This window comes from Archocentrus centrarchus, chromosome 24 (assembly GCF_007364275.1).
Source record: "Archocentrus centrarchus isolate MPI-CPG fArcCen1 chromosome 24, fArcCen1, whole genome shotgun sequence".
Classification (NCBI taxonomy): domain Eukaryota; kingdom Metazoa; phylum Chordata; class Actinopteri; order Cichliformes; family Cichlidae; genus Archocentrus; species Archocentrus centrarchus.
Window position 1 is genome coordinate 13,461,383 of NC_044369.1, and position 20,426 is coordinate 13,481,808.

Below are 20,426 nucleotides of genomic sequence, written 5' to 3' on the forward strand. Positions count from 1 at the left end.
AAAATTCTGGTGTTAATACTACAGAAATTACTGAAATTTATTTTGTTTTTAAGGGATCTTTGTAAAAGTACATATTATCTATTTTAATGGCCTACATCAGTCTCAAATTTAAATAATTTATTGTTACTGGTGTATCCACTCTAATTATAATGTTATAGCAAGGTTAATCAATGAGTAATTATAGAAAGAAAGAAAGAAAGAAAGAAAGAAAGAAAGAAAGAAAGAAAGAAAGAAAGAAAGAAAGAAAGAAAGAAAGAAAGAAAGAAAGGGGGATGAATTAATTCTGACTCTATAACTGACATCGATAGTATAAAACATAGATGCAGATTCTGCATCTGAAAAGTGAAGCCAACAGGGGAAGGGTCCCAAAGCTGCCTTCTGACAGTAGGGGTTGACTCCTCTAGCTGCAAAAAGACCTCTTGGTTGTACCAAAGTTTGTGGGAAAACAACCCTCAGTAAATTGCTTTCCTGATGGGTTTGTGGGCTCACTTACTAGTTTCATATCATGTTGAACAAAAAAAAAAAAAGCAGTAAATTATGGTCATTATAGTGTAGCTACACATTCGCCTAACAAGAGAAATATCCCTGGTATTGTGTAATGGCTTGTCAATCACATGTCATAACACTGCGCCCTGCAAGAGATGAAGATGCAGATAAATCACAATTTTTTTTTTCAAGATTCCATCATAGCTGAAAATTTATTAATTGGGTATATGATTTAACTTGGGTAAGCACACTGATATTATTTTGGTTTCAATCCTGACCCACAAGGCAAAAAAACAAATGGATATAGTGAAGATCACAAAAACATCCAAAGACAAAAAAGACCATGAAATCCGAACCAAGAGCTAGAAATGTTGTGATGATTATACAAGTCAGATACACAGAATGTGGCTAGTTTTTCTTTTTCATTTTTTGTGTACACTATAGACTACATGTGTGTACCAAAATCACTTGATTTGCTTCAAATTGGTGACATGAGTGGGCACATTAGCTATCCCCTGTACTGGAGATATCAGTGGTGTGTCGGGCTATGGCCTTGCTCTCAGAAGGTCCCTGAGTGTCGCTCTCCTTGGAGTTTCTCTAGGAGTTTCTCTTGGAGTTTCTCTTGGAGGTGTGTAAACAGGCCCTCTCACCACACCTCCACACTCTCTTTGGCATGCCTCCAGGGACATAAAGTTATTGGCATTGCCCTGGCAGCCTCCGTACCAGAACTCAGTGCACTTGGCAGTGCCAGGGTTATAGAAGAACCGGACCTTCCAAGTTTCACAGGGGCCCTCATCACGAGGCAGGGAGCACATATTCCCAATGGCTGAAGGAGTGGGCGATGGGTGCTGGTGATAAAGGAGAAAACAAAGCAGTAAATACATTTATTATATACTGTGTTCTGCAGAAAAAGATCTGCTATTGTGAGAAATTGGTGCTGCAGAGGCAAAGGTACTCTTTCTTTTAGTTGCTAATGTGGATAATGCTCTAAAAACACAAGATGCTATACCCCTATGCTTCTATGTGACCTCATCATTCTGGTAAACACTCAAATCTATCAAACTTAAATAATTTGTTTCTAAGCTTATAGAGCTATTTTGCAGCTCAAGTGAAGCTCATCACTAGAGTTAGATACACAACTGTTTTAGCAAGGTGATTAGCATATTATTTAAAAAGTTATCTATGACTGGTTCATCAGTTGACAATGTGATTCCTACCACAGTCTGGTACTCAGGACATCCAGCCTGTCCAAATCCTTGAGCCGGTGTCACACCATCCAAACAACAACCATACCTAAAAAGTAGAGGATTTTTTTTTTTCAGTCTAAATAGGGGGAATATTTGATGAGCCAATGACTCTTTCATCTGCTTAATTTCTGCAAAATATTGTTTATAAGTACTCATATTACCTGGTGCGGACACAGTCATCCTGTGAGCAGCCCTGGTTCCTAGGCCCAGTGACAGAGGTACGGCCATCAGGACAGCAGCCATAAGGTGACTGCACACAGTGAGGTCTCACCTCATGAGGGTAAGGGTCAGACACAGAGTTTGTATCTGGCCTTGAAACTAAAGCAAGTCAACAAATGAGAGCAAATATACTGTTACTGTAGCTGCAGCTGACCTGCTAATATACAGTATATATTATTTTTTTTTCTGATTTTTAAAGGTTTGGAATTCCATCCATTCGCTTCCGCACATCCTGTAGGTTTGGAATTATATTTATTAATAGTTATGTTCAAATGGCTCTTCTTTGGAGCCAATAAGATCCGTCATGAAACGTGTGATTGACGCTGGACTTTCCAAAAAATTTGAACTTTTATAATATGTAAAATGTTTTATTGCAGCAAAAAAGAAGTGGATGTGTTTGAGCTTGTGGCTTTGCTCCAGTAATCTAAACTTTCTGTTTGTCTGCGAAAGATGAGAAAGTGATGAGAAAGCAGAGCAGTCACAGTCTAGACAGCAACAATTACAACTTGCAGAAAGTGTATATTTTCTTTATTGCCTGAATATACCACAACTGTGTTATAATACTAAAATTACCACCTGCACCTTCACTTGTCAAACTTTTTTTTTTTCACTGCTGCTTTGACTACACATATAAGGAATGCACTCTGAGTGGTGAAACACGGCTCTTGCTGGTTGCAGTTTTCACATTTTTAAGCCTGATTCTATCCATGTGTGTGTGTGTGTGTGTGTGTGTGTGGGGGGGGGGGGGGGGGGGGGGGGGGGGTCTGAGCATGCACTTGTTAAATGTGTTTTAAATGTTCATTACTTTATTGTTGAGCACTGTCGATTCAATTCACTTCAGTTCAGGTTTATTCATATAGCACCAAATCACAACAGTAGTCACCTGAAGGCCCTTTATACTGACTTTATAAAGACTACGGTATTCTGGAGAAAACCTCAACAATCAAACGACCCCCTATGAGCAAGTTCTTTGTAATGGTGTGTAAGAAAAATCTGCCTTTTAACATCAAGAAACCTTCAACAGAACCAGACTCGGGGAGAGGCAGCTATCCGCTGCGACCAGCTGGGGGGTGAGGGGATATAGAAAAGAAGAAAGAGAGCAGAGAGACAGGACAAAACAAAGACTAAGGGAGGGAGAATAAAAAAATGTAATGGCATGCTGCAGAGGTATATAAACACATGGAAAGTGAAAAGACATGAGTGGAAATGGAGTGCTCAGTGCATCACATGAAGTCGTGAAGCAGCCTGAGCCTACAGCAGCATGCTTCAGGGTCATCTGATCCAGCCTCAACTATAAGTTTCATCAAAATCGAAAGTCTTAAAACTAAAAATGGTGTCTGCCTCCTGAATCCAAACTGAGAGCTGGTTCCACAGGAGAGCTGAATGCTCTGCCTCCCATTCTACTTTTAGAAACTCTCTGAACCACAAGCAAGCCAGCAGTGTGAGAGTGAAGTGCTCTATTAGGATTATATGAGGCTATGAGGTTACAGACCAGGGAGATCTTAGACTGTATAGTGTCACATTTAAAAAGAAAAGAAAAGAAAAGAAAAGAAAAGAAAAGAAAAGAAAAGAAAAGAAAAGAAAAGAAAAGAAAATGCTCAAACATGCAAAATAAGATGGTAACATTTCCACAAAATGCACTCTTGATACCTGAAGGTTCTTCTGGAACATGGGGCACATATCCTCTAATGGTGCTTCTACCTGGCCTTGGGTCTTGTGTGCTTGGGACCACTGGAGAAGAAACAAGGTTGATAATAACAAAAAAAAAAAAAAGCAAAAATAATCAAAGAACCTGTTGCCAATTTCAGATGTCGCTCACTTTGTGCTCCAGGGCAGGGCTGTGTGTTGCATTCCTCCACAGAATCTGGTTTGTTAGCTAATCCACAACGATCCTCTGGGTATGGGTTCAAATCCGTGTCAAAACAAGCAACTCTCCTCTCCCTCACGCCACCACCACAGCTTCTCGAGCACTGCAGAGACAAGAGGGGATAGTAACATGGGAGGAGGAGGAAAACAATTAAAGTCTTTTGTTTTCTGTTCCCTTACCAGTCCGTACTCTGTCATATGCCAGGTTATACGTGTATAACAGGCAGGTCTGCGGCAGGCCTGAACAGAAGCAGGTCGAACCAATCCGCTACAGGCATGATCTGGCAGACGTTCACCTCCCGGTCCCACACAGACAACCTCTCTTGTCTGCTGTCCTTCCCCGCAGGTCACTGAACACTGATCATCAAATGCAACAACTTATTAAATTATTTAGATTTTTAATACACGAATAAGGTCATACTATAGTCAAGTGGATGTGTACTTTACTGTATTTACCTAATTAAAACTACAGTTGTATTAATATAGTATCGCCCATAAATCTTGATCTTATTTTGTTTCGTATCTGTATGATAGCTGAAATATTAAAGTTCTTAGCCTTAAGAGACATACCACACTGAAGCTGGAGACACTGTACTCTGCAGCACATGGCTGCATGTTGCAGGCCTGCTGACTCAGTGGCCTCTGCAAGTGCTGGGAAATGCAATAAGACTCATCGACCACACGGGGGTTCACTGGGTCTTCAACTGTACACTCCACACTGCGATACTGAACGCCTCCGCTGCATGTGGCAGTGCACTCGCCATACCCACTAGTTCTGTAGACATAGGTGAATGTCTCTCTTGGATGGGGGGGAGCAACCACAACAGGAGCAGAGGAGTGGACTGAGTTAGTGTCTTCATCCAAGCCCATAAACTCTCCACGGGTCAATGACTAAAAAATAAAAAGAATAACAAAAAAATAATGACTGACTGTTAAAAAAGAAACAACACGTATTTATAAGAGTAATAAAAGTAACTAAAAATCTTCTGTCAGGAGAATAAAATACTGTATAACTACAAGAAAACCTGGGGCCTATTTCCCCTTTTAAGGGTAGTAACACAAATATCTCATGGATTCTTCCTCTGCCTTTAATGCTATCGACTTTTTTTAAATAATCTGACTGACAAACAAGATTACAACTAGATGAAGAAAAAAAAACTGCTTTGCTTTGAATAATCTGCATCTTTAAAAGCAAAAGGACAAACAGATGATCTTTCCACCTTATTTAAATTCATTTTTGAAGTGCATTCTAGTGAGTGCTCCTGCACTGGGATCATTTTGTGCAGGGAAAGTCAGACATTCATAGGAAGCAAGATTTACAAAAAAAAAATGAATACTCGAGAATTGCAGCTGCAAACCTCACCCTGCAGGCGCCATCCACGCAGATATCAGTGCGGCCCACGTAGCATGGTGTCCCATCTACCACTGCAGATCTGTGTCGGTAAAAGAAATCTTCTCCTCGTGGGGCACAGTTGAGCTCACATGGATTAGCTGGTGGAAAAAGCACAAGAGTCACAAACCTGCTTCAAAAGTTATTGTCTGCTATTTGGAACCAGGATGGCATGGTTTCAAATATATTGAAACAGAGGGCAAGTGGGTTAATCCTGACACCTCTTGTACTCTCAGAGAGTTAAAAACACTCAAATTTGAGTAATGTGGTTGTACATATTGTACATGTACCTCCATAGTAAGGCAACCACGTGTAGTGTTTTCCATGAAAGTCCATTCTGTCAAAGTGGGAACACTGCTCCTCCCTGAAATCCCTCGAGCTGACTGGGCATTCCTGCATTGCAGGACATATAACTTATAAACAAGACGTTTATCCATTTTCTCTTTTTGTGCGTCAATTTTTAAATTAATTTAAAGGATAATTACATGTGTATTACAGGTGCAGAATGATTTGGAGGATCCTATGCAGTTATGTCCACCATCTGTCCTGCAGAAGAAATGAAACAGATGATATTTGCACACTCAGGTGTTAACCTAGAGACGGGTCAAAAATGATCTAAAAAAAGACTCTTTTATATTGTATTATATTATATTATCATGGTTAAGTGCCACAGTATCATTTAAAGTTTATATGTGTGTGAAAAAAACACAACAGCAATAATTACAAATATGCCAGTTATTGATACTAGATAAATATGGCTCTGTACCCCATACATTTCGTTGCCCTACCTTGAAGTAATACATTTCCTGGTTCTCACTGCCACTCCTGTGCCACAGCTGCGGCTGCAGGGTCCAAAGGCTCCAAACTCTCCCCAGTAGTCATGGGTCGAACGTGTCAGCTAAAAAAAAAAAGCAGAAAACAAACTCGTTCGGGCTCTGGAACACACAGTTCTCTGCACAGTGCATCAGGACCCATCATGAGTCACTAACACACACACTAAAAGCATGCGAGAGGCATTAAAATATTAACTGAAACAGTTAGCCACAAACTACCCCTGATATATTACACAACATATGTACAAACAATTTTTGTCACTTAGGTATCACAGACACAATTATGCAATTAATACAGTAGTATTAATATTGTTAATATGGAAACTTACTGTAAAAGCAGGCACGGCCAGCAGCTGTAGGAGCCCCAGGACTTGCAGGATGTTCATGTTCACCAGAAGCCACTGCTGAACTACTGATGAGGATAGAAATTTAAATAATGCAACTTACAGTGCATGTATTTCTATTTAATACAAAAGAAGTGTGTGCAGTTCATTCATCCATTAACAGATGATTGTGTATTAGATGAAACAGGAATTCCTCACGAGCCCTGGTGATGTCTTAATGATCATCTATTTCATGCAGTGCAAATAAAAATGAAAACTTACAAAATAACTATATATGTAAAATCTCATCATTGTCTTACCTAATTGAAGTGAATTCCCAGCTTGGTGACCAGCTACACGGTGGGACGTGCACTTCGGCAGTGACAGTAAGGAGTGACACCCAGCATTTCTTCTCCCATCACCCTCTCACTGCTCACCGACACCACAGCCCACAGTGTCAGATTTCAACCACAAAGAGAAGCACTGGTTTTCTATTTTTCCTTCTGTTTTGATCATAAATATATTTCATGTTGGGATAAGATGTTTCACAGTTAGGACACCCAGGTACTGAGACTCATGTTAAAATTTCAGCTCAAGTCTTTTTATTCACAGAAATGTTTTGAAGGTACAGGAATTATCCAAATAAGTAAATATGTCATACATATAAATATAATTCATATATAAATAAATATAAATATGTCATCACATACAATTTAATTGCTACATCTCTGCAATTTGAAATGTTCAAGTAGCATTAGTTGTGAAATAGATTACAATATGATCCAGGGTGAAAGAAAATTTTCCATTGATTGCTTTTTCTGAAGTGTCTGACAACTGACTGTCTGCTTCACACATCCTGTAACCACTAAATACAGACCAGTAAATCACCGCAGGGGAGCTGGTGGGAGATAAACATAGCTTTAAAGCTCTATTTAGTTTTATTTTAGTAAGAAACCACAGTGGAGCATGGCCTGGATGTGAAGACAGCATGGAAGAGAAGAATCAAAGAACATCAACGTTCCTGTGCCAATAAGCTGTAATAGTAGAGGAGCCACTGAGGCTGACGAGAGCAGACTACACAATCAAAACAGAATGTGAGTATATAGTATAGAGGGGGGAAATAATGACAAGAGGCTTAATAGTACATTTTTAGTTAAACTGCAGCAAAGGCTATAAGTTTATAGTCTCGTGTCATCTCCTTTAAGACACAAGTACACAGCAATCAAACAAAAAATATATGCAATAAATTGTACCTTTGTTGGGTTCATACTGTTACTGTTTAAGTGAAACTATGATATTAAAGGAAATTTGACTGAATGGTATTCCAGAATATTCAACAATGTGGTTGCTAGACTTACACCAAATGATAAAAATCTTCACAACCAATAAACTATGATTCCGCAATGTCAAGCTTCAGCACCTCACCTCACCCCATCACCCACCCATCCTTTCCAAAGCTAAGCATCCAAATTCAAAACCACAACAAGCAAAATCTGCCAGTCACTTTCAGGCCCTCAAAGCTGCCGGTTTAATTTCTGTGCTTGTTTCTCTTTGGTGTCAAAGGCACTCTTGGTGCTGAACAGGTCGTCCACTGAATCCATGATTTCCTGCATTTCTCGGGACAGCTCAGAGTAGCTCTCTTTCAGCTCCTCTTGCTGCTGCCTGAGTTCGGTTGCCGCGCTTATCAGCTCAGCAGCCTGTTCGCTGCAGTGGCTCCTCAACTGCTCCACATCCAAAAGCAGCACCTCCATGCTTTTTATCAGGTCCTCCAGACGTTCAGCAGTTCCTTCAAACCCTGATGTGTCCAGGCTTTCAGCCTTGGAATTGTCTGGAACACTGGCTCCTTCGTCTTCCTTTGGTTTTGTCTCCATCTTGCTGTTGCAGCAACTTTCAATCACCCGATACAAAAGTCAAATTTCAGTACCGCAGATAGCTGGAAGAAAAGGGAACCATTTAGATGTAGCCCATGACTGTAAAGGGTTAAAGTGCAAAAATAATTCAAATTGGGTAAGAAATGGTTTAAAAAGTTCAAAGCTGTAGAGCTGCTCAGCTCATAAAAGGTCTAAGCTCTTTGCAGGAAGTGAAAAATACATTTCTGACTAAGCTCCTTCCCTTGTACACCTGCATGTACAGCGTATGTGAGTATAGGTATATGTGTTTGCATGTATACCCAAGTGGCCTTTCACTCACTCATGTGGCATAATCCAGTTAGAGCAGTTATCCCAAGCTATACCCCCCCACCCCCCAAGTTCAAACTACTGCTGACTTAGATGAGCAGCAGGCAGGACATCAGATTATGTGCCTCTTCCCTCCTCCCAAACTGAGCCTATTCACTGCTTCAGCTGTCTGAGTAGACAGATTAAACCCGTCCTTGTGAACTCATCTGTAGGTGGCCTTGACACACACACACACGCAAGCACGCAGTCATGTGCACATTATAATCTGTCTTTTAATGTAAGCTGAACTATTGTGAGCATGTGGAGGAATTACAGTAATACAAGTCAGTTTGAGAGAGGTCTACTTAACAGGGGAGCAGAACTGATGCACAAATGTAATGACAGTTTGGATCTATATTAGTAAAACAGCAGAAGTTGTTAAAAAAAAGGAATTATTTCTCATTTTAACTTGCATTTCTGGGACCTCTCTCAAAGTGTAACGTGATAGCTTCGGAGCCCTGACCAAAGATGTCGCCACTGTTCTTTCACGCTGGTCATCCCAAAAATAAACAGCCTAAAATAAAACAGTATATAATCATCTTCCCCGAGTTTCTGGCAAAAAAATTCAGGGAAGATTCATGGACAAAGAATGCTGGCAACAATCACAGGTGACTGGGGAAAAGAACGAAAACATACTGTCTAAAAACAGAAGGGAGTCAAAAGTAAAGAGACACAAGTGAAACCAAAGGAAGAAAACAGAAACACACACACGAAAAAAAGGATGTGTGTGTGTGTGTGTGTGTGTGTGTGTGTGTGTGTGTGTGTGTGTGTGTGTGTGTGTGTGTGTGTGTGTGTGGAGGAGTGTGCAACAACATGCCTCAATAGGAGGGGACTTTTAATTTGAATTGAATTTGAATTTTGGAATGACTTCCTGTTCCACCTGACTTTGGGTAGGAAAATATATTTATATTCAGCTATTGCTATAAACAAACAAAAAACTTTTGTTTCTTATTTTTAATAAAAAAAATAGGACTGGGAAAATGATTTACATATAATAAGTTTCAGTCCAGCATTTGTCATGAGCATATTAAAATATACACCACTGAGTTACTTCTTAGAATCAAACACTAAAATAAGAAAATGCATCAAAACAATGACAAAATCCACATGCTCAAGAACGTGTTAAAGAGCCTGCAGAGGCTCCTACCCTTTAAATGGCTGTGAAGATAAGGAGCCTAGATGATGACCTCACCACCCTCAGTCTCTTATCAAAACAAGACAACTTGCTTGGTGGAGGCCAACGTCAGGGGGAAATTCTTGTGGTGTAAAATACAGTGATGCAAATGTTAGAAGAAAAGTAATTAGTTATTAATTAATCAATTTAGGACAGATAATCTGGACTACAAAACAAAACCCTGTTGGAAAAGAGATGCATTTATTGGTTGCAGAAGTTGCCTTCTTAATAAATTAACATTTTCTACCTTAGCAGACATGATCTCAGAAGACAGCATGAAAACAAGAAAATAAACAAAAAAAAAAAACAACTTTACAACAATCAAACGACACTAGATAACACGATAAGCACACACTGCTATGTTTGTACACATGGGAAAATGAGCTTTATTAATAAGAAAATAACATACACACAACACACACTCAAAAAATGGATGCTAAAAATGCTGACTTTAAGTCATTTGATTACATGTAACTCTTCCATGTAATTTTGTTACATGAGTAAGATATGAAACATTAAATTTAATGGAATCTGTTCAAATGAAATGTATTTGATTGTTATATATTCAGTTTATCCCAAGCATATTTTCCTTAGTGATGAAATATTTGAATAAATAAACCTTTGATTTCATATATTTCAGCTGCACTTTACACAAAACTATTGCTTCGTGTTTATGAGGCCAAAGAATCAAATTTTTCTGAGCATAAGTTTATTTTGACAAAGCAGAAGCTCACAAGAAACCAAGACTGGTACAAGAGGTACAAAGAGCCACACCAGTCCCTCACTAAAGCACAGAGAAACACAAGTTATTAGTGCCTCTAGACAAAAACAGAATAGAGCAAATAAAATATAAAGATGCAAGAAAAGTTGAACCAAAGCATTCATTATCATTTCAACAAAGCAGAGTAATGTGCTTATATTATTTCCCCTGAGCAAAAAATAAGAAAATGAAGTCTTACTTGTTTCTGTGGTTATTTGCTGAGAGCATCCGGAATGTGTCAACATGCAGGCTAAAGATAATATAGATTAGGTGTGAAGTATGGATGGAGGCCAAAGTGTAGCAGGTCTGTCCTCCCCGTCCTCCTCCTCGTCCTCCTCCTCACTCGCTCTCCGATATGATGGTCATGATGTTTCTATTTTAGGCTGAACACTGAGTCTGTGTAAAATAATAAAAATTAAATAAAATATAATGCAATGATTTCCAGTTCCTTTCATCCCTATATTTAAAGGATTACAAAGAAAACAGCACATGAAATACTGAAACTGTACTTTGAAAAATATCAGCTTAATTGGAATTTGAGGCCAGACATTTCAAACACATTTCAAAAAACGCTGAGTCAGGGGAATATTTGCTGTGCTTATCACTTATTCTTCTCATAAGTTTGATAACTGATCACACTACTTGCTGTAGTTTTGACAGTGAAATGTTTTCTCATTCTTGTTTGGTGTAAGATTTCAGCTGAGTTCCAGGTCTCCTTTGCCATTTCGTAACGCTCCAAACTGCAGACAGGATAGTGTGGCAGCTGGATCTGTGCGCTGGAGCCATCATAATGTAATGTGTGCAGAAAGCGGCTTGGCAATGTCGTCGGTTACTGCAGAAAGAACATATTGTTCAGCATTAATGGGAACTTCACAGATGTGTCAGATACCCATGCTACGTGCAATAATGCACCCTCATCCCATCACGTTTGTTGGCTTTGGGACTATTTTGCTTATCAGCAGCAAGTAGCAACAAGCAGCATCGACAAGAAGGGTCTGTTTGCAGTTTAATACAAAAGATAAGTGGCTAAAAATTTTGAATGGGACACCTTCAGCTGCTGTTTAGACCACACAAAAACCCACATTGTTTTCTCTCTGTTTTTTTTTGTTTTTTTTTTAGCTTGAGTTGAGTTGAAGGATTTAATGCTAAGTGTGACCCAAGCACTGATGCTGTATCAGGCAAAAAATAAAATAAAATAAAATAAAAACATTTTTTATAGGCATATTTTTCCACCACTGCAGTGTTTGCTCTAATTTAATGCAAAGCTGAAAATGCATAAAGCATAAAGTTTGTGTATTTCCAAACATTTCCACACGGGGGCGCTTTTAGCTCAGTTTTCTTAACGCTTCTGTGGAAGCTGTTTTAAGGTGCAGTTTATGTATATCTTTTATGTGCACTAACCGCAGCCCCAGTAGCATCTGCGCACTTTGTTTATTTCCCTGTGAGAATTATCATTTATAGCTGTTTCCTTCGGCTTAAAGTTGCAGGTGGTTGTTAATTCTATAAGAGGCCGTGCATATGTTTCAATGAGTTTTAAAACACATTTAAGGGCCAGAATGTGTAGCTATGTGTGTGCATGTGTGTGTGCTCTGTATGTAAGTGCTGTGTGGGGGATCAGGAGTATGGATTATTTCACCCTGGTTCGTATTCAGAGAGGCCAGCCAAGCGTGAGGCAGACAGGAGAAAGGGGGCATTGTTGAGGTCTAGATGAGTGTCAGAGGTGCCTCAGAAAATAGATTCACTCACGGAGGCTTAGCAGAAACACACTTGCAACAACCGCCTGACCCTTCAGATGTCTGACCGTGGCTGAACCCTTCTTTACAATAGTAAATAAATGTATCTATTAACATGGCATTTGTGTGTGCCTTATGCTGGCTGTAACTTATTGGTATTGCAATGCACTAACTCACAAGAAACTGCTGGAAAAAAAGAAGAAATATATTTTAAAAATTCTGGTCTGAACAATAACTTTATGAAAAAGGGGAAATTCCTGAAGGCTGATTTTGTTTGCTTGGAGCATCAGGTGGCTGAGATTTATCAAGTAAGGCAGTGGTGATAATATCGGTTTTCAAAACCTTGGGACTTTCTGGCACCTACTTCTTTCTTCTATGTTGGGAAAACCTATTTGTCTAGTATTCCATCTAGGTAAAACAGGTCACTGAATTACATGGAAGCACGTTTGTCTCAGCTGTTCTGTCCCTGTCTGCGTCCTTATCTCTTTCTGTCTTGGATTTGCATGAACAATCTCCACACAAACACTGGGCTTGTCTGCAGAAGGCTTCCAGACAGGCCGCTATCATCAGTGCTCATAAAGGAAGAAAACGTTCGTGGCAGTGTTTCCCATCTGTGATTTATTCTCAAAATGTGGGCATAAATAAGCTCTCTGTCACTGAAAGAACGGTAAAGTTATGAGGCAGTGGCTCGCACATGCCTTCAGCGGGTCCGGGGTCTTGTCTCAGTGCTTTTACACTCAGAACTCCTACACTATTTATGGCATCTCTTGGGTGTGAATGGGCCTGAAATTTATGGCTCTCCAACTGGTGTTGTGAGGGCATTGTTATTGATACTTGAGACATGTCTTTCTGCAATGATGGTCAGGGGTGGAATCAGGGGGATTTGGGGTTGAAGATGAGTAGCCTGTGGAACAAACTTTGGATTGTCCGTTTGGGTAATAAAATGTGCATTAAAGGTTATGAGAAGTGGTTAAAGTTATATAAAGAAATTCAAGTGAATTCAAATGTTTGAAATTACCTACAGAGAAGGAAATGTTATTGCGCTGAGAGAGAGACAGTGTCAGAAGGTAAGGCAAGATTAACTTCTTTAGCATTTGTGTATTTCACACATGACATGCCTTGTATATTTCATGTAAAGCTGCACTGACAAATATTTGCCAAATGCTGCCAAACTGATCACACTTGGCTTCACAATGCAAATGGATAATGACCCAAAACACACTTCAAAAGCAAACCAAGAGTTTCTCAAGGCAAAAGAACTGAACATTCTTAAATGTACAGGTCAGTTACCTGATCTCAACCCAAACAAGGATGCTTTTCAGCGATTAAATACAAAACGGAATCAAGACAGACCCACAAACAAGCAGCAAATGAAGGTGGGTGCAGTAAAGGTCCTGATTAGCTTGTTGTATGCTACATGCCCAGTAACAAAATGAGAGTGAAAAATAGACTTACATGCAGAACCCAACTCTGAATAACATTTCACTGTATGCTTGCTTGATGTGTAGAAAAGAATGGAAGGAGAATAAGCTATTTAAGTAAGAAACAGTAATGCACAAAAGCAGAGACACAAGAACAGAAGAAATAAAAAAGGGGCTTCTGTCCATAACACATCACACAGATACTAAACATCTCTATCCTTATTCATGGAGAAGAATGTATGCTTTGTTTGTGTTGGACTTTGCAGACTATTTAATGTCTGGGCTGTTAGGCCAGCTGTTGCGGGTCGCTCTTTATGGATTTAACACATTAGATTTTCCACTAGATTTCTTTTTTTTTTTGTTTTATAAATTCAAATTTTGACCTTTAGTTTCTTTTCAGCTGTCAGTCACTCTGGAAAGAGCGTCAGCTGAAAACCTTGTTTTGTTTTTTTTTAGATTATTTCATTGTCGAAACAGAGATTTGGTCTAAAAAGTGCAACAACAAAAAAAACCCAAAAAAACAGCTTGACAGAGCTCCACCCAGATCCATTAGATCTGGATCAGTTTCCTTGAGATGGTCTCGTTTTCTGGTAACTGGGTGGGATTCCCGATCCCATCCCTCCAGGGAAGTACAAGTGCATGAATAGCTAATGTTCCAATCGGGCCTCCCGTGCTTTCATTTGATGCCAGAGAATTTCTTCTTTACTCTTAGGGAAACAATGTGAAGTCTGCTGGATACTGCTCAGAAACCTGATTGTTGCAAAATGTTGGAACAGGAAGCTTTAAATATTTGCCTCCTTATATGTCAAAGACAAAAGGCCCAGATGAGGAAAATGTGTGATTTCTGCTCCTTTCGGCAGTTGTTGAAACAAAGAAGGAATGGATTTTCAAATTATTCTCAAAAGGAGGTTTGTTCTAAAAAGCATGGTTGTGTTAGTTGGAGCTCTTACCATAAATGGAACTTATAAAACTGGCCCTCACCATTTGACCTGATCAGTGGACCATGCCAGACAAAAAAAAAAAGTGAGCAAACAGTAATAATCCTCATCAAAGACCTTGGAGCAAAAGCAAGAATCCTCGTTGAATTGTAAATTGGGATGTAATTTAAGGTTGAAGGCATCAAGTTGACCTTCTCATGACTCGTGTCCATTTTGAATGGATAATGTGTCCAGGCTGTCTGTCAAGTCAAGCATTTGGGGCCTTTTTCACGATAAGTGAGACGCCTGACATCGATCTGCTCACCAGCCCAGAGCGCTCCATTGTTGGGTCTCTGCTGCACCTGATGTGAGATGCCTGCCAGCACTGCACCCTCTTAACAGAGCTTTAATTGTTTTATATTCCTTCCACATTCTTGGGCTTGCAGTTTCACCTTAGTATACACTCACACACATGTGCTTCCACACATGTGCCCACGCATTGCGGGAACACTCACCAGACATTATTTTCTCTTTCCAATGAAGTACTACGCTTGGCTAGCAGTAAAAAACAAATAGAGCATGTGGGAATTTGGCTTTAGGAACCGCTGGCCCTAAAGTGAAACCACATTTTATCCAAGCAGCAAAGAGAACAGGATGAGAGATATTTACATAGAATTGAAACCCCAGATGGCCTAATTTTTACAAGGATTATTCAGTGATAAACACACAAAAAGAAGATTTGAGAAAAGATTAGAAATAATATGAATTCATCCTTTATATCCTTCTGATCAACCTGTGGTCCTTTAAATTCGTCTTACCACCCATTAGGAGAGGAACTAGTGTTATATAAAACAGCTATAGATGTTTGAGTTACCCCAGATTGGGCAATGTGGAATATTTGTTTGTACCACAAAGAAGAATTAAAATTTCCACTCACATTTCCCTTAACAAGACCACTCTTTGATAAATGTTTTTGGAGAATATGAGCTGCCATGTTTTTCATTTTGGATATTTTCTGCTGTCTCTGCCAGGACCTCATTTACTCTTATTCAGGCTGGGAAACGGGTTTTAGACACTGGGGAAATCTGGTGCGCCTCTGCCTCTCATAGCTAATTAATGTGTGAACTAATTGCATGGCTAACTTTAGCAAACTGATAGCCTAGTTCCATCTGTATAAAGTAGGGAGGGAGATGCATAAGAGTGTATTGGTGACATTCTATCTGTTTTTAGAAATTTTTGACAAGAACTCTCACCTGGGGAGCCTGTAAGCGGGTCCAGTCTGGTGCAAATGATCTTTTGACAGGTAGGCAGTCTTAGCTTCCAAACACAGTATCCTGTTTTTGAGCATAAACATCTTCTGAAACACGCATTCCTCTGAGCATCCATCACGTGTCAGATCAACAATGTCCTAAATAAAATAGGTACCACTACCTGAAGACATTTATCAAAGACATTTGGGGTGTAATTAATGGTTTAGTGGTGAGCAAATTATTCAGTAATGCTTTGAAAATCAGCTATAAGCCAAAAATATGACCATATGATGTCTCTCATCCCTTTGCAACTGTGGATGAACCATAGACTGCACGTGAAAAGTGGACCACCTATGGACTGAAGTCGGACACCTCAGTTTTAGCATGGTGGTCATCGCCATGATCTTTGGTGCCACAAGTGACCATAATTGGACAAGACAGTGGAGTGTTAATATTTCAGTAAACAATGGCAAGATTAGTATTCAGCTTGAATCTATAGACTATGGGTGAATCATTTAGACACAGATACCTCCTCCATCCATCCATTTTCTTCTGCTTATCCATGTCAGATTTGTAGGGTGGCTGGAGCCTATATCAGCAGTCGTGGGGCGAGAGGCAGGATACACCCTGGACAGATCACCAGTCTGTCATAGAGTTACCACAGAAAGGCATACAACCATTCATGTTCTCATTCACACCTACAGCCAGTTTAGACTGATCAGTTAGCTAACCATACATGTTTTTGGACTGTGGAAGAAACCAAAACACAAAGAAAGCCTGCACCTGAACCCAGGGCCATCTTACTACAAGGCAACAGTGTTAACCACCACACCACCAACATATAAACATAATGCGTACCTTAAATGAACAGGCATGTCTACAGTGACCAAAGGTATGAACAGTTGTCTATTACCCTGGAATAGATTGGTGATCTGTCCAGGGTGTCTCACACCTCTTGCCTGATGATAGCTGGGATATGCGCCATTCCCTCCACAACCCTGAACTGCATAGAATTGTTGGAGAAGGTGAATCACCTGTTTAAGGTCAGCTCCTAAAATAATTTCTTTCTTTACCCTGTACTTCAGTTCTTTTAAATCAGTTACAATTTCTGTGGCATTTTCATCTACTTCTATAGTGCCATTGCTTTTGACACTCACAAATTTGCATAATGAGGAAGGCAAGTCTGAAAAGCACTTCCTTCTGCCAGCGAATCTTGAGGAAGAAAAGTTTTCAGTTGCGATAAGGCTTTAAACGCTGCTCCCTTTCTGGCAGATGGAAGCAAAGTTTGTCTGAGGTGAGCCAAAGGCTCCGGAGATTTGATGACCTAGACTTCCCCTGATTTCTTTCTCAAGGTTAAGGCTGATGAAGGAAACAGGCTCCCTTTTCCAACAGACTCCCCATCTTCCACTTTCTTTCTGACTAGGAGGATTTTGACTGCCCACGTGTGTGAGATGAAGTTAGGCGGGTGGATAGAGTTGCTCTCCTTTGCCTGATATGCGATGTGTAAGGCCACCAACATGCAAGAGATGTTGGAGAAAGTAAGATGAAGCAAGATTAGGAGGGATCTATGTTTGTAGGTAGCAGCAGTAGATCAGATTTCTGGGAAACTGAGGAGGAGGTTATAATGAATTGTCATACTGAAAGTGTCCAGCACAGGCTGACTGAGTCTTAATTCCTTATTAAAGCGAACTTGTCAAGTTCTTAAAAAAGAGGCGCTTGGCTTAAAAATGTCCACATGTGGTGCTGAATGAACAGCTTCAAAGAAAAACACAAAAACATCTGATATCAGAGATCAAAGGCTTCTGCTGCAGACTGATCACAGTGAAAAATAAGACTGTTAACTTAAATTGTCTGTTATGGTTCAAAGCAAAGTGGTGCCATGCTGACTTGATAACTTTATGAGAACTCTCTATAAAGCAATTTTTTTTCTTATTGTTAGAAACCTCACCTTTAAACTTGGCCAGCCCATTAGTGTTATTACTTTATAAAATAATTTATTATTCCAAATATATTTGCTTCTTCTGGCCCATTGACAGCATTTACTGATTCATGAATGGATTAAAGAGACACGTCCAAAATCCCCTCCAAAGCACATTGTTTAGTTTCCAATGTGTGGAATTTCAATAAAGTCTAAGGAATTGTGAATTGGTTGAATGGATCCCAGATGATAAGCGAGTAAAGCCAATGTTAACAAAACAAAAAAGGATGCAGGATATAAGAGGCAAGCAAAAACAGGAGGGGGAATAGATTTTTCTTTTTTCTTTTTTAAATTATATTCATACAGTGCCTTAGTTCTACACACTTCACCAACTTCATCTACCTCACATCCATAACCACTTTAGAATAAGCCATTAGCCTAATATGCATGTCTTTGGACAGTGAGGTTTACTCATCCAACACAAGATTAATAAATAAATAAATGAAAGCTGAAGAATAAAGGTGCACCAAGAGTGACTCATTCCCTCCCCATGAATCAACAGCAATCTGTAGAGAAGTTCTTCCTTGAATGTCAAACACTAATGGATTGTGGGGCTGCAGGTGCGCCTGTGCTCCTCTTACAGCGATGGCTTTTATGTAACACCACAAGTCAGGAATTGTTTTCCTCAATCATTCTCCATTGTTGGTTGTACAGCAAGTGCGAGCAACACATGGAAACTTCTGGCTGATACGGAAGGACAAACTGACCACAGACGTTTCACAAAAACAAGTTTCTGAAAATTATCTTATCAGCCTCCTGGTATCATAACTGCACCCATTATAATGTGAGATGAGGTTTATGCTGGCATCTCAGCACCACCCGCTTCTACATCCAGCCTTTCACGCTTGGTGTACCAGAAAGAAAAGAGTTTCGGCGTTAATCGGTGAACTCAGCAGAATAGTAAAACTGTAAACTCAGAATGTTTCCTGAGGATTGTGTGTTAGCCCAAAGGTGGTGATGACAGACCTGCAGCAGTTTCTTAGATTAGATAGATAGCAGCTTGCTGATTCTCTCTTTCACTGTGGGCGAGGCTGGGTTCAGACACTTGTGTAACAGCTGCTTAAATTAGCAGCTTTTACACAGCTCAGCCCACCTTAAATCCCAGTTAAATCAGTTCAATGAATTTTGATTGCTTTTTTAAAATACTTTATAAGATGCATAAATCTTTCACCCCCCCTCTCTGGTCTGGTTTCTTGCTTATCTTTAAATAAAAGATGTGCCTCTAAAGAGACACTTGTAATTTTTAGAAAGTGATCTTCTCCAGGCTTAAATCTATGAAAAATACCAAAGATAGCACAGGAATATTAGCCGAAAACTTGATATATCTCGGCATGGTGTGTATTGTATCCTTAAAAAGTTTAGGAAACTGTACAAGTGGAGGACAATAGATTCAGGAATGAAAACAAAATCAATCCATCTGATGTACCCCCCCCCCCCCCCTCCCCCAAATTAATTCTGTATTGTTATTCTGGCACTCTTTAATTCTCTTTTATTATTGCAATCACTTTTTTCTAAAGCATCTCAGATTTTTATACATAATTTGCACTCCCACTCATGTACTACTGTAAGCACAAGCCCTCCCAGTATTTTCCCACTGCATCAGTATACATAATTCGGGTGCCCCACGTGGGCAGTGAGTTGGCATTACACACCCTCTGAGGCATTTCCTGTGGCGTTTCCTGCTTTCTTCGTGGCTTCATGTGCTAATGTCCATTAATCCTGGCACACTCGACAGCTTTTTCTGTCCCAGCGTCTAATAGCACAAAGGCGCTCTCTCTCACTTTCTGTCTCACAGTCGTCGATCTGGACTGAAAGCAGCAGAGCGAGGCTCCCAGTATTTCTCAGCCGATTGTAGAGATAAGCTTTCCCTTCTGTGTGTGTCTCCCATGCCTTGTGTATACACATATGAGGGGGAAAAAACACTGTGTACAGTTCGTCCATGGGGAGAAAAAGTGTCTAGGAATTGTAAAACTAATTTCAGTGTCTTACATTGAAAAATGTCTGTATTAATCAAACAGAAGGGACTAAGGTTAAAACTATTGGCTTTGAGTGTTTGAACCTGAAATGCATTTTTCCTCTATTGTTGTGGCTGCAAGGCTTAATGAAAAGATATCCCAAGCCTTGTATGGCTTGTTTGTGTGTGCTGTCTAATTCTAGCTGGCGTGCAAAGTCTCAGTCAAATCTATAATGACTTTTGTTATGGCTGCCCTCATCTTGCCTTCATTTATTGCTTTTGTCTGTGGCAGAGCAAAATCGCTAAGCCTATTTTTGGCATTTCATCTGTCGTACTGCCCTTTGACACCATAAACACCAGACACCATTTATCTCCTGTTGCGTGACTCAGATCAACAGCAATCCTTGCCATGTCTCCTCCACAGTCTGCCAAAGATAAGCATTCAATTAACCATCTCGCTGGAGTATAACACAAGCCATTCACTAATACAGTGACTGAAACTCTGAAAATGATACAAACTCATAATTCAGGAAAAACCTGTAGTATATGATGTTGCGTGTCACTACATGCATTTAGATGTTGGTGCTACATTTTACTAGTTTTATTTAGACAACACAATGCTCGCGTGTCAGCATCTGTGTCTTGTGTCGCTGAAGTGT

The 20,426-nt window shown here is 39.8% G+C and overlaps 1 protein-coding gene across 2 annotated transcripts; it reads right to left on the reverse strand.

Annotated features, from left to right (window-relative positions):
• Positions 1 to 551: 551 nt before the first annotated feature.
• Positions 552 to 10,902, reverse strand: paplnb (papilin b, proteoglycan-like sulfated glycoprotein). Of its 2 annotated transcripts, XM_030721388.1 has the most exons (14): positions 10,714 to 10,901; positions 6,685 to 6,867; positions 6,371 to 6,453; positions 5,997 to 6,106; positions 5,694 to 5,754; positions 5,499 to 5,601; positions 5,182 to 5,309; positions 4,389 to 4,709; positions 3,999 to 4,175; positions 3,772 to 3,922; positions 3,603 to 3,683; positions 1,895 to 2,051; positions 1,704 to 1,779; positions 553 to 1,334 (listed from the first exon to the last, which is right to left on the reverse strand). In XM_030721388.1, the coding sequence occupies exons 3-14, from the start codon at positions 6,425 to 6,427 to the stop codon at positions 1,032 to 1,034; spliced, it is 1,725 nt and encodes a 574-aa protein (XP_030577248.1). In that variant the 5' UTR covers positions 6,428 to 6,453; positions 6,685 to 6,867; positions 10,714 to 10,901; the 3' UTR covers positions 553 to 1,031. The 2 variants fall into 2 exon arrangements, with proteins under 2 accessions (XP_030577249.1, XP_030577248.1); XM_030721389.1 differs by lacking the exon at positions 3,999 to 4,175 and having other exon boundaries at positions 552 to 1,334; positions 10,714 to 10,902.
• Positions 10,903 to 20,426: the final 9,524 nt, after the last annotated feature.